This window comes from Calypte anna, chromosome 18 (genome assembly GCF_003957555.1).
Source record: "Calypte anna isolate BGI_N300 chromosome 18, bCalAnn1_v1.p, whole genome shotgun sequence".
Classification (NCBI taxonomy): domain Eukaryota; kingdom Metazoa; phylum Chordata; class Aves; order Apodiformes; family Trochilidae; genus Calypte; species Calypte anna.
Genome location: NC_044263.1, coordinates 11,143,952 through 11,158,097, shown reverse-complemented (window position 1 = coordinate 11,158,097; position 14,146 = coordinate 11,143,952). Strand labels below are relative to the sequence as shown.

The 14,146-nt window shown below is 52.1% G+C and overlaps 1 protein-coding gene across 6 annotated transcripts in view; it reads left to right on the top strand.

The window, feature by feature from the left end:
- Positions 1 to 10,361, top strand: part of SEPTIN9 (septin 9) — a 127,623-nt gene extending 117,262 nt beyond the window's left edge. For all 6 annotated transcript variants that reach the window (XM_030461708.1, XM_030461707.1, XM_030461706.1 and 3 more), the window contains 5 exons: positions 4,136 to 4,253; positions 6,213 to 6,308; positions 6,649 to 6,745; positions 8,098 to 8,149; positions 8,980 to 10,361. In XM_030461708.1, the coding sequence (XP_030317568.1) occupies positions 4,136 to 4,253; positions 6,213 to 6,308; positions 6,649 to 6,745; positions 8,098 to 8,149; positions 8,980 to 9,115 (499 nt within the window). In that variant the 3' untranslated portion in view covers positions 9,116 to 10,361. The remainder of the gene's footprint in view (positions 1 to 4,135; positions 4,254 to 6,212; positions 6,309 to 6,648; positions 6,746 to 8,097; positions 8,150 to 8,979) is intronic.
- The last annotated feature ends 3,785 nt before the right edge of the window (positions 10,362 to 14,146 follow it).

Here is a 14,146-nt window from a genome sequence, read left to right as displayed (position 1 = left end):
TTCTCTGAGGCAGGTGGCCTGTGGTCCAATGTGGAAAGGTATGGGAAAAGGCATCAGGGTCCTTGCTTTGGTATTTCTGGCTTCACCAGGAGGCAGTGGGGAGCATGGCTGGCAAGGGCAGTGGCTCATATCCATGTGGGGACCTGCCCTAGGGACAGCCACAGCCAGCTGGGGAGGACCCTGCCATGCCCACGTGGCACCATCCGTGTGCTTCCCATGCCACTTGCTGTCCCAGGATACTTGATGCCATCTGTCCTTGGACAGGGATTGCACTGGGCTGGTTTTCATTGTCTTTGGGGAGCTGCTGCCTTCACTGTGGGATACACCCAAAGCAGGGGTGACTCCTGTCCCTCTGTCCCCCCCCCATGAGTCAGGCACAGCACAGGACTTGCGTCCTTTCCCTGCCATGTGGCTGCTGCAGGCAGCTGGGGCTAAGCCTGATGGGTCATTGGGTGAGGGCTTGCTTCCTTCATAAATAAAAAGGGAAGGAGAGATGGGGAAAAAGCAAAGTTAACTAAGTGCACAGCTTCAGAGGTGGGAGTGAAGGGCTGCTCAGCTCCCTTTCAGTCTGCCCTTCCTGCCTGGGCAGCTCAAGGGTTAATGGGAAGGGAGGTTTCCGCTGCTCTGTCCCTTTGCAGGGATTTCAGAACAGGCTTTGTAACCCGTCTAGTTCACACTCACCCTGTCCTTCTTGTAACACTCCAGTAAAACCATGTTTGTGAGGGCTAAGTAACGTGCTGGCAGGGCTTTGGCTGCAGCTGCATGAGCACTGCTCTGCCACTCAATAAATATCTCAGCTCTGACCCCTGCGAAGCTCTGAAACACTGCCCAGCCTCAGCAGCCCCTCTTCGGCCTCTGCCAGAGCTGTTGGCTGATGGGCTGCCACCCACTGCTGCTTTCCCCACTAGCTGCCCCTCTGGGTACCCACTGGGTCCCTTGAGCAGGCTGCTGGGTCCTGGTGGATGGGGCTGGGGTGGCTGCTGGGTCCTGGTGGATGGGGCTGGGGTGGCTGCTGGGTGCTCTCCGGCATTTGCCTAATGCACACCTCAAATTCTTGCTGCCAGTTTGATCTGGGACACAACCAAAAGGAAATAACTGCAGCTCGCTGTGAATTTGGGTTCCTGTAATGGTATTTCAAGGGAACAGATCCTGTCCAGGCATGGTGGCTGTGGGCAATGCAGAAAGAACATGTGCCCATCCATGATAACACGTCCAGCCGTGATAACCAGTGGCTCTGGTTTCTCCAGCCCCAGAGTAAGAGGGAATGGAGGGGCAAGCAGCACTGGCTGGGGTGGGCTGGACCTTTTCCTCCAGCCCATCCACTCCTCTTAGAGCCCTTCCAACCCCTCCCAGCAAAGCCCAAAGTGTGCTTGTGCCTGTCTGAAAGTTTACAATACTGAGAACCATTTGGAAGAGAACAGTTGGTTTTTCTTTGTGAGCTCCATCTTCTTTCTGATCTACCTGGAGCAGTTTGTGTGGAGCTGAAATGAAATAACTGATTTTCTCTTGCCCTTCTGTGTATTTGTATAATTCAGGGTTTCACTGCTGATCCTCGCAAGGTCCAGGCACCAATGTTCTGTGCAGATGAGCCAAGTTCAGCTACCCAGCAGGGAACAGCACTGCTGTGCCTGCAGCCTGCCAGGGGATGGTGGTGGTTAAACACCTAAACTGGTCCCTGCAGATCCCAGCAGAAGTCCCTGCTGTCCTGGGCTGTGCCCTCACAGCAGGATTTAAGAGAAATTAGGTCTGATCTTGCTCCATCATGACCTTTACTGGGTCTGCCTGGGTCTGCACAGGGCTATTAGTGCAGATTAGGCTCTTTGCGCTCATGATTGCCTTAAGCCAGTTGTTCTTCTTTGAAGTATTCACATGAATGTGGTGTCTACCAACATGTCTCGTTCTTAGGGAAAAGAACTCTTTCTTTTAAATACTTAAATTTCAGGGGGGATGTAGCCAGCAGGAATTGGTAGAATATCTAGAAACTTGCAAAGGTACCCTAAAACAGTCTTCTAGGGAGTCCCTTGATTCCCTTCCTGTTCTCCAGGATGCTGCAGGGAGGTACCCATGGATGAGGCACTTGCAGAAGGTGATGGGAGCAGAAAGTTGTGTTGAAGGTGCCTTGGTGTCTTCTGGATTTGGGTGCAGACCTGTGTGGGACATGGTCACTGTGCCTGGGTGGGTGCTGGTGGGTACGGGCTGGTTCTCTGCCTCCTGCTCTCTGGATTGCTGCTGACATCCTCCAGGTGTGGCTGAGGGCTGAAACTCATGTCTGGCTGATTGTGAACTCGTCTTCATCAGCTACATCTGCATCCTGGTCTTCACTCTTTAAACAAAAAAAAAAAAAAAAATGATGAAAGAGGCAGGAACGTAATCTCAGTAGGGAAGAGGCTTGTAGAGGGGAAAAATAGCAAAGAGAGAGGAGGGGAAAGAAATCTGCTGGGAGAGGAGCATAACTGCATTACTTCCTTGGAGGTCTGGGAAATGCATTATGCAGAGCTCCAAACAATGTTTGCCAGCAGCAAATCTGCTTAGATGTGTCCATGGGGGTTGCCTTGTTTTTTTCTATTCTATTCTTTTCTTTTCTTATTTTAATATCCAAGCTCTTTCTTTCCTGGGGCCCAGGGTGATCTGTGACTCCTCAGTTTGTGTTAGGCACTCGTTTGTCCACATCCTAACAATGTGCTCAGGGCTGTGTGGGATGTCAGTGTGTGGGGAGAAGGTCCACCTGGCACAGTCCAGCCCAATCCCTGGGACAAGAGAGGGTTTGACCAAGGAAGGGCTTGGCTGGGTCACTGGTGCTGGCTGTGCTGGAACAGCCTCAAGCCTCTGTTTATGGATCAGCTGGAGCTGTTTGGGTTTCTCTGGGGCTGGATGTCCCTCCCTTGGGGCTGGAACCTGGCAGGGGTGGCTTCACAGGATGAGGACACTAGGGATGTACAAGTGGCAGACATGTCCCTTTGCTTCTGGGGCTCTGGTGCTGACCTTTCTGCCCCTTCCCTGCATGCTTTCAGTGTGGGCTCCTTTCCAAACAGGGTCCTGAGTCTGAGCACCCCAAAAGTGTTCTTTGGTCTCCTCTGGGACCTCCATGTTTCCTTTCCCAGGGCAACATCTACTCAAGTGTCCTGCCTAGGCCTGTGTCCCCATCACCTCCAGAGCCACCAAGGGAGACCTTCAGCAGGTGGAGGTGTCCCAAGGAGGGCTTTGCCCTGGCTGGCTTGGGAACACCCCCAGCAGTAAAAACTCCTTGAGAGAGGACTTCAGAGAGAGGGAGGGTCATGACCAGGGGCCTTCATCACCATCTGCAGCTGGACCAGAGCCCTTGAACACAGACCAAGGTGGCACTGGAGGTCACATCCGTGCTGTCAGCAGAAGCATTTAGCAGGGAGGGATTTCCCGAGGGGCTGATCACTGGAGTTACAAAATCTCAGCTGCTTTCCTCTGCTGAGGCTTTCATTGTAGAGATTTTCAGACATTTTTGCTCTCTGGAACAAGCCATTTCTCTTCTATGCTGTGTGAGACCACAGAGGAATTTCTTAGGAGATTTTCCACTCAGTGGAGCCTTTTTTAATCCCAACCAATGGATGCAAGATGCAATCTTCACTTGTGCACAGCAACAGGCTGGTCCTCGGTACAGGAGGCAGTGTGAGCAGGAAGAGTGACCTGTGGCCAGTTCCATGTCGTGCTGTCCCTGAGTGATTGGTGACAGCAGGTGACAGCTTGGATATGGCTGGAGGAGGTTTCACACCGTGGTCTACTCCCAGCTTAATTTCTTCAAGCCAAGCACATATGAATCCCTGTGCTCTCATCCCAGCTTCACCAAGGCTGGGTGTAGCTTTGGGCAAGTTCTTCAGTCCTTGGTGGCTGAGCATCCACGCAGGATCTGGCAGAGATCAAAGCCCTCTCCCACTTGGTGGGGTCTGTGAGGGTTTGGGGATATCAGGGCACTTGGAAAGGGAAACGTTGTGTCTACCAAGTGCCTCCGAGATGGCCCCTGATGTGGTGCTTGTAGGAGAACACCTCATTTTTCCTGCCTGAAAAAAAGGCTTGTGTCTACTCTTTCTGCTGGGTAATTGCATCAGCCCCCACTTTGCTATCAGGGCACAAATCCTCTCGATTTCTCTGCTGTGTTTTTCAGGCTCCGACCGCTGGACATCGAGTTCATGAAGCGCTTGAGCAAAGTGGTGAACATCGTCCCGGTGATCGCCAAAGCGGACACGCTGACGCTGGAGGAGAGGGACTACTTCAAACAGAGGGTAAGGGGCTGCTGGCTCTTCTCCTGGCTCCCATCTCTTGTTCCCCATCCCTTCCTGCCCCTTTCCCCTCCCTGGCAGGGCTGGAAAGGCGAGTGCCTGGCCAGAAGCCCAGCGCATTCCTGGGGCAAGGTCTGAGCTCCTCGTGTTCCTTGTGTTTCTTTTGGATCTTTGTCAGGGCAGGATAAATTTTGAGCTCGAAGTCTTGGGGTCTGTTTTCCTACCTCCGTTGTTATTGTTGTTGGTATTTTCTGGCTGGTTTCAGGTGTTTTAGGAGGTAGAGGGTGCTGCGCATAGAGGCTGGAAATCACATTCTGAACTGCAGGGAAGTGAAGGGGGTTTTGCCAAAAGGGCAGTTTTAGGGGCCACTCCACTGGTTATGAAAAGGATGGCACATTAGGCAGGGCTTTTTTGATGCCTCCGTGCAGAAGAGGATGAGCCACCCCTTCCCACACCAATGTCTTCCCAGTACTTGTGCGGGATCAGGCACTGAAATATCCACTCTGGTTTTGGGGCCACATCCAAACTCTGGGAGCAGTTCCCTTTGCAGCAGACTAAAGGGTGGCTGGAAATGGAGCCAAGAGATCATCCAGGCTGGGCTTGACTGATGTGCCAGGCTGCTTGCATGGACATCTGTGAGGAGCTGGTGCAGGAGGATGGGCATGTGAGTCCATGCTGCCACATCTGCTCTCTGCAGTGGCTTGTGAAGGCATCTGACTCAGTTCAGAGGTTAGGAGTTCACTTCTCCGGGTGTCTGCAGGTGACTCTGGGACTACAAAGTCAGCCCTAAAATGTCACCTGTGCAATCTCTGCTGCTGATAAATATGTAATGAAAGACCATGGGGACAGCACCTGGCTCACCAGCTCTGCACTGCCTCAGTGCAGGATGAGCTCCCACACTATCTCTTAATTACCTTCCTGATTGTTACCAGACCTCCCCAAATTGTTCCAGGTGGAGGGAGAACACATAACCACACAGTGTGTACAGAAGTGCCACTTCTGCAAGGGCTTTGCCCTCCTTATGCTCGCTGCTCCAGGCTCACTGTTGCAAATGAGAGGCAGGACTTGAACCCAGGCTGGGACCTTTTCCCTTTGCCCTAGCATCATGCCTGTGTGCATACTTCCAAAAGACATTTTGGGCAGATGGTTTGGAGAGGAGAGAGGTTTTTGGGTGTGGATTGGGCTGAGTAGGTGGTGGTGAAGCATCGGCCTGGATGCAGACTATGGAGGTTGATAGTTGGGTTTGTTGAGTTGATCCCCTAAAGATAGCCCGGGCATTTGGCTGGGGGCTGGAATGCCAGCAAGGGGGTTTCTCTGGGCTGGATCTGCTTCATTTGCCAGCCTGCAATGTAGGAATGAGAGGGAGGGGTCCATAGGAAGTGATGGGAGCAGGCAGGCAGACTGGATTTGGGTTTACAGCCTTGCTGGAGCACGCTGATCCTCTGTGCTCCCTGTGAGCTGAGCCTCCACCCAGGATTTAGATTGCAGCATCTCTGCCCCTTGCAGAGAGGCAATGTCCTTAGAGGCCACTCTTCCAGGCTGTCAGTGTCCCTGTCCCAAGATCAGGAGCTGCTGTGTAAGCAGACACCAGAAAGCAGCTTCTCAGCACTGGGCTACGTGCCTGGCAGCTACATTCCCCATTGCTTGGTGCAGCTTGAATTGTCTCATTGTCTTACTTAATCCCAAAGCAACACCCAGCTCATATAACTTCCATCTCACCCTCAGCCTGAACCATGTCTTGGCACCAGGTTCTTGCAGAGATTCCAGGGCAAGTGCCTGGAGGTGTGTAGCAGTTAAACTGAGGTCTCTCTCTCCAGGGAGGGCAGTGTTCAGGATGGAGAGGGAAAATGTTGCTGCTGGGAATTGTTCATGGGTTGGGTTGGCTGGGAGCTGCCACCATGGTGGGACTGCAGCTTGTCTGCCCCTGTCTCCTTCACGTGTTCCTCTGTTCTTCTCTCCCAGATAATGGCAGATCTTCTTGCCAATGGGATTGATGTGTATCCTCAGAAGGAGTTTGATGAAGACTCAGAAGATCGGCTCGTGAATGAGAAATTCAGGGTTAGTGTGTGGTGGTGTGGGTTGGATGAGTCTGGATGGGCCCTGCAGCTCTGGGGGCTGATGGTGTCCTGGGGGGGGGTCTCAATTTCTGTTCCAAAGCTGCTGTGCTGCTGTCCTGGGGGTCTGGTTTGGGACTGGTTTTAGACTGGTTTTGCACTGGGCATGTGTGCAAGAGGTGTTGTCGCCCTGGTCACGGGCTGCCTGCAGTCCTTGGAGCATTAGGGACAGATCCCACAAAACTCTCTCCTGAAAACATCTTTATGTAGGTCTTCGCTCACCAGCTTGGTTTCCTGACCTGTTTTCTGGAGGAAAATGTAACCTTTTTTTTCTCTTTCCTCAGGAAATGATCCCGTTTGCAGTGGTGGGTAGTGACCAGGAGTACCAGGTTAATGGAAGAAGAATCCTTGGAAGGAAGACCAAGTGGGGCACCATTGAAGGTACATTGGCCTTGTTTCCCTACCTCCTGAGCCCATCTCCCTGCTCTGACAGAAGGTCATGAGGTCCATAATCAGCAGTAGAAGTCGAGGTGTATAAAGTGCTTCCCCACCCCTCCAAAAAACCCCACTTGCCTTGTGTTTGGGCACTGAGAACACCTTGGCCAGTGCTTCTGCACCAAGTTCCTGGGCCTTTGGGTGGCTCAAGGGGCTGCTGAGTGTTGGAGGGGACACTTCTGGGTTTCCCGTGGCCTGGCTTCTGCTGGTTGCACAGTTAAATGCCTGACTTGAGGCAGTTCTGACATCTCTGTGTCAGATTAGAGCCTTTTCCTTGGCACCTGTAGGTCTCTGCACCCTCCACCCTGCATGTGGATTGTACCCTTGTGGGATCTCTTCCTTATTCCATCTTCATCCCATCGACTTTGTCCTCTTTTATTCCCCATTTAAAGTCAAGATTTAAAGGTTAGGTGAAGGCTTCTGGCTTCAGTGGATCTACACATATCCCTGTCCCTGACAGCCGACTGCCACGTCTCCAGTGCCACCCAAGTTATCTTCCTCCCCTTCATTTAATAAGTTTCTTTCATTTATGAGTCTTCCTAATTGGGATCCTGTGTTGAGGGTTGGCTTAACAAAGATGCCAGGAAAATCAGCACATTTTAAAGCTCTGCTGCCCTCTTGTGCTCTGTCCCTGGAAGCTCTGAGTTCAGTGGGGCTCTAAACACTCCCCTTCTGCATGTGGCATCTGCCTTCAGCACGGACCCAGGACAGGGCTGTGGCCACAGGCAGCTTTTGCAGAAGAGTCTTAGTTGCTGTTTTGCCATTTCTGCATTATAGTCAAGCCTGTTAGGGTGGAAAAAATTTTAAAAAGGGAGTCAGTCCTTTAAATTGAAATACCTGATAAACTGCAAACTATCAGACTAATTGTGCTAGAGCAACACCCCTTGTCACTGTGTGCCTGGGATGTTGCAGGAGGCTTGTTGTGAAGCTATAGATGAAACACCTGCATGGAGCTGTGTCTGGTACTCACTGCAGAGCTCACCCCATCCCTTTCCATCCCTTGTTTGGGAGCCCCTTAAGCTTGTGCTGATCCTGATGGGGTTCAGGGTGGGAGATGCTGCTGTGAGCTCCCTCATTTGGTGGGAGATGGTGGGAAGGGACTGGTACCTGGGGAAATCACTGGCGTCCCAGCAGCAGAAAGGACTGAGTGCTGCACCCTGTAGCCCTGAAGGTAAGTCCCTTTCTCAGCCCTCCACATGCTAGTGAAGCCCTGAAGGGTCCTCCTTACCCTCAGTGGTTGCCATAGTCATGCTGTGGGTGCACACTGATGGTTTTCTTTCTCTTCCTCTTCCTACCAGTGGAGAATACAACACACTGTGAGTTCGCCTACCTGAGGGACCTCCTCATCAGGTCAGTAGAGCTGTGCCTTGTCCCTGTGGTCTTTGGTCACCAGGTGAAATCTAGAGAAAGGGGAGATGCCCAGCCCAGCTTGAAGCAGCAGTCTCTTTACTCTGCTCATCCATCCATCCATCCCTCCATCCATCCCTCCCTCCCTTCCCAGCTTTCTGCAAGTGGGAATGGTGCTGGCCCTGGGGGAGCTTTTCTCAGTTACAGTGCTGAGTTAACGGAGGAGAGGGGCAGTGGATAGATCAGGATAGCTGGCAGTGTGCAGTGTGGCTCCAGATTGCCAGGAAGCAGCTGAGAAGCCTTTTTCCCTTAGTGTTCCCTCACCAGCCTCAGGTTCTACCTCCAGTCCAGAGACATCACCCTTCTGCACCCCTGAGTTGTGCCACTGGGCATCTGGGAACTCCCAGTTGCTCTTGGAAGAGGGGTCCTTGCTGGAGGGGAATGGGAGGCTGAGCCCCCTGGGCTTGCTGGAGGGGGCATTGGGCTCTTTCTAATTGTGGCTGCAAGATAAATTGCAGACAGGAACTGTTGCTGGCACAAAACCCACGGAGCTGCAGAACCAAGGGCTTCCCTGATGGGTGTTGCACAGCCAGGGATCCACGTACGCAAGCACAGAGTGTTGGTCCCAGTGAAGGGTTCTCATCTTGCCTGCCCATAACTGCCTTTGCTTCCCTCCTGTGCCCTTAAGATGTTGTTAAACAGCAAAGCTGGACAGGGAGGGGGAGAGGGGTTGAAAACAGAGTTTGGGGGTGCGAGGGTTGGGATGGCAGAGGCTGGGCTGGGTGAACCTGCACCCAGCAAGGTGCCATCACCCCTGTCTCCCTTTCCTGCAGGACACACATGCAGAACATCAAGGATATTACCAGCAACATCCACTTTGAAGCCTACAGGGTCAAGAGGCTGAATGAGGGCCAGAGCTCTCTCTCCAACGGCGTGGCTGACAAAGAGCTGGTGGCTAACGAAATGTAACCCGTCTCGCTCTGTAGCCAGGACCTTGCTCGCTCACGCTCGCTATTTCTTCCCTCTTCTCCCTTTATTTTTATATAAATCCTCTGCCACTGTCCCTCTTCCCACCCCCAACCCCCTGTCAATGTAAACTGACCAAATAACCAGACGCTGTCTCTGTCGTGCCGAGCGGGGTGGCCGCCCGTTCCCCCCGCTTTCTGGCACGGGTTTCCCTCTCACCCCCCAGCCCAGCACCCCGGGGCTGGGGACCATTCCAGTGGTTCCCAGTGCTGGTCTGACAGCTGAGCTCAGGGGAGCAGATCCATGAGGCTGGTGGGGTTGGGGTGTCCCCAGGAGCCCTGCCTGCCCCCCGTGCCAAGGCTCTTCTCCGTCCGTCGCAGGCAGGCAGGGGTTTCTCCAGGTGAATGTAGCCTTCAGAAGCAAGGTACTGGTATGAAGAGTGCAAGATGGTGCCATCCTTGTCTCCTACCACCTCCTTCAAGCCCTCTGCAGCCCTCTGGGACCTGCCAGCCCCCTTAACCCCATCTCTCTACCCTGCCTACATGCAATAAACTGGGAGTGTTTGGGTGTCACCTCGCCTGTCACCAACCCCCGGCCAGGCTGTGGGAGAAGTGCCTTTTCAGACTGTTACCTTGCAATAGAGGGGGAGAGGGGAGGGAGGGCTCCCCTTGTCTGTCTTTGCAGCCTGTGAAAGGCCCGTGACACTTTGTAGAAACTCCTTTTCCCTCTCCCTTGGAGCACAGATGTGGCTGATGTCCTGGGAAGATTTGTGTATTTATTTTTCATTCAGCCGGGTGGGTTCTTCCTTCCACTGAAGGCTCAGAGTGTGTTTGTCCAAAGGGGGCTGGGGGTGGAAGGTCTCTGCAAGCAGTGATGGGAGGAAGAGGGTTGTCCCATCTGATCCTTGTGATTCTTGGGCTTTTCCCTACGTCAGAGGAGGCTGTTAGGTATTTTTTAATTTTTTTTTTTAATTATTTTTTTTTAATCCCCTGTGTGACGTGTATATGTAACATTCTCCTCTGCTTTGCTTGTCCTTGTGCAAAGGGATTGTGCCTGTGCAGACCCAGCCCTGCAGCTGTCAGGAGGGCTGGGGTGGTGGCTGTGGGTGCTGCACCCACCCAGTGGGTGCCCCCACACCTCCTCCTTCCTTGAGTCAGATCCTGCAAGGAGGTTGAAAAGGATCCTGCAAGGTTGGTGAAATAATGCCATGGCACAGGAGGTCCTGGAGCAGAGCTCTGCAGTCCTGCCCTCACCCCGCTTGCCTCCCTTGTCTTTTTCATCAGTCTCCATATCCTAAGGGATAAAACTTTCTGCAAATCAACCTTTTTTTTTTTGGGGGGGGGGTTACATCCCAAAAGGGCAGCATGTCACATCCTGGGAGGCACATCCAGAGCCCATCCAGTGGTCTCCACAGAGGCAGAGCCACCTTCTTCAGCACAGGTGACTGGGAGGAAGGGGGTTGCTCTCATCCTGGTGGGGATGCCCAGGTAATGTTGCTCTGTGGGGGGTTTGCAGGGGCTCCCCACATGTCCCCCCCCTCACCCCAGCAGCCCTAAGGGTGTGTGTGGGGAGTGTATCACAAGGAAAACCCATTCTCCCCCTTAGCTCATGTTTACCCCCCCCTGCAACAGCACGACTGTTGGGGAAGAACAATTATCTACTTGCTGACTTGCTATATTTTAGCAAAAAACAAGTGTATTAACTGAAAAAAATATATATTTCACGTGTAAAAAAACAAATACTATGAAAGGGGAGAAAAGCTCTTGTGTGAGGCACTTCTGCAAATGTCATCTTAAACTTTTTCTTTTCCTCTTGTGGATATCTCAAGCTGGGCTAAGCAAGACGTGTTGCTTTCTCCTTTGTAACCTGATTTTTTTCCTCAGAAGAAAAAAAATAAAGAAAATAATACAATTTTTAAAAAGCCCTTCATCCAGATCTATTAAAATGGCCTTTTGGGGGTTATAAGCATTATGACAAATTTAGTCCATTTTTGTATAAATAATAGTGTTTAATATGTATTTCCCAAAATAAATGTTTCAAATGCAAATAGAAGGAGGCTTGTTTGGAAATGTCTGTTCCCAGCCATGGTGTGACTGGTGCTGCATGGGCCCTGTGGAGTTGCAGGTGATGGGGACAGTCCAGCTCCAGCAGTGTGGTTTTCTGCTCAGATTTAGGTGAATATTTTATTTATTCTTTATTTATTTATTATTTATTCTTAGCTCTTCCTACCTCAGGCACTCTATAAAATGCTGAGCCAGCCCAACCTCTGGCCTTCTAAGTCCTGAGGGAGGCAGGTGGGTCCCCTCCTCTACTTTCATGGTGAAGTTGTTTCCACTGCAGTTGCTCCTGTTTTCCTTAAGAAGTGGGTTGCACAAGTTGAAGGCCAGACAGGAGCTTTCCTGTCACACAGATGGTCCTCAAAACCTTTTGTGTCTGCAGGGTTGGCTTTGGGATGCCCTTGAAGTTGGCTTCACCTTAAGGACTGAGCTCCCCCAAAACGACATTTCTCCTTACTAAAGGAGACATTATCCAGGCTGTGTTTTAATCTGCATCTTACAAATTTATTGTAGTTTTCCCCCCAAGTCAGTTGAACTCAAAAGCCATCTGGACATGGACCTGAGCAACCAGCTCTAGCTGACCTTGCCTGAGCAGGGGGTTGGACCCAATGACCTTCAGATTTCCTTTCCAACCTCAGCCCCTCTGGGATTCTGTTCTGGTACTGTATGAGAAGCAAACCAGTAGGGCAGAACTGGGGTTGAGTTGGGTTTCTGTGGGACTGTGGCTTTTGCCCTTGTGGTGCTTTCAGCTTTGGTGTGGGACTGGAGCACAGACCCTATGAGGAGAGGCTGAGGGAGCTGGGGGTGTTGAGGCTGGAGAAGAGGAGGCTCAGGGGAGACCTCATCACTCTCTCCAACTCCCTGAAAGGAGGTTGGAGCCAGGGGGGGTCAGGGAGGTATCAGTGGGATAAGAGGGCACGGACTAAAGAATTTTTTCCTAATATCCAACCTAAACCTCCCCTGGCAGAGCTGAAGCTCTGCCAGGGGAGGTTTAGGTTGGATATTAGGAAAGGATTCTTTGCAGAGAGGGTGATCAGGCATTGGAATGGGCTGCCCAGGGAAGTAGTGGATTCTCCGTGTCTGGAGATCTTTCCAAAGAGCCTGGATGTGGCACTGAGTGCCATGGGCTGGGAACCACGGGGGGAGTGGATCAAGGGTTGGACTTGATGAGCTCTGAGGTCCCTTCCAACCCAGCCCATTCTGTGATTCTATGATTCATCTGGTGGTGGTGTCTGGGTGGTTCTTTTACAGCTTTCCTCAATGTCAGTGTCTGACCATCCCATGGACCTGTGCTCTCCTAGCAGATGCTCTCCTGGTGACAGATTGAGAAACAGTTTGTGGCTGGGCTTAGGGGAAAGCAGGCGAAATTCCTGAGCTCAGCAATAAGGGAAGCTTTTGTTTAGCCCAGAGGAGGAGCTCAGCGGGTTGGAGGTCCATTCCTGGGAATGGTGTGGGGAATGGCTTCCAGATGTTCCCAAGCTCCAGAGAGGTGGGGCTGGGGAAGGGGGAGCAGCAACGCCAGATGGGCCGGTGGAGCAGGAGTTTGTGTGGTGCTGCAGGAAAACCCCAGCGTGGAGAAGGGCTTGGGATTGCAAAATACCCCCCTTGGCTGAAGGGCAGAGACATCCCCAGAGGGGGATGGAAGGAGAAGGTTTGGGCAGAGGAAGAGGCAGGTGAGTGCTTGCACCTCCTCACCTCCTACCAGTGCCCTCCCAAGCTGTCTGGAAGAGAAATTTTCTCAACAGTGCTGGAGCTGACAGAAAGGGCTTTGCACTAATGGCTTATTGAGTGGCCTCACTTTTAACAAATGAGGGAAATGAAGATGAGTGAGAGTTTAATTACTGATCCGAGCAGGGCTTTCCACAGCAGCATCAGTGCTCCCTCCCCTTCTCCTGGCTGTTGGAAGGAAAGGACCCCCCAGCACAGGCTGTTGAGGTGCCTGGTGAGGTGGAGGAGGCAGCTGCTTGGTCAGGCTGGGCTGGAGGTGGGTTCTGGTTCTGCCTGATCAGCCTGACCCAGCGAGCATCACTGTCCAAAGAGAACGACTATAAATAATAAGAATAAAAGAGAGTATAAATAATTAAAGCAGCTCATAGTGAGTAGATCCTGAAACGTCTGCCTGATTTAAAAACTAATTACTTGGAGGATAATCACCACCAGAAGTGCACGTATTTACCCACAATGCTGCTCTGCTCTTCCTTTCCCTCACCCTCTCCTGATTTCTGTCCCAGGCATCAGCACCCAGACTTATCACTCATCCACACTGCATAATAAACTGTGTTGTGCTCGTCCATCTCCCTGATTAATAACGTCACAGGAGACCTGTTCAGGGAGGAATAAATCCTCCCCGGGTAGGAGGCCAGGTGCCAGCAGGAGGGGATGCTGGGGCTGCCTGGTGCCTGCAGAGCCTGAGCCCTCAGAGCTGGGGGCTTGCTGGGATGGAGCTTCTCCTGGGATGGTCCCTTTGGGTGCCTCTGCTCCCCAAAGAGCAGGGTAACACTGAGGCCCCGGGAGCCTGGGGTACCCGACGGGGAGGTTTCACCACCTGCTTAGGATGAGCTGCTCTTAAGGATGTTTCTGGCTCATCACTTGCACACCCAGCCCGTCGTGTGCGTCAAAACCTGCAGCTGGTGACGTGGGTCCTGTCCTCAGGGGAAACATCACTGTTTCACTGAAACAAGCTGGGCTGCAGCAGGCAGAGCTGGGGAGCTCAGCCTTTAATTACTCTGAAGCTGCTGCACTGCAGTTGAAAGCCTGAGCTTTGGTTGTTGGTTGTTTTTTTTTTCATCATTTTTCTGTAGCTCCAGCAGCACTGTCCCTCCATCTCCTCCCCTGTGCCACCTTCATGGGTGCTGCCTGCCTGCTCCTTCTCAAAACCACAGCAAAAACTTTTACACATCCACGGGAAGCTGAGGTTTGTAATTCTTTGCTACAGTTTAGTTTGTATTTATCTGGTGGAGCTGCTGTCTGGTCATAT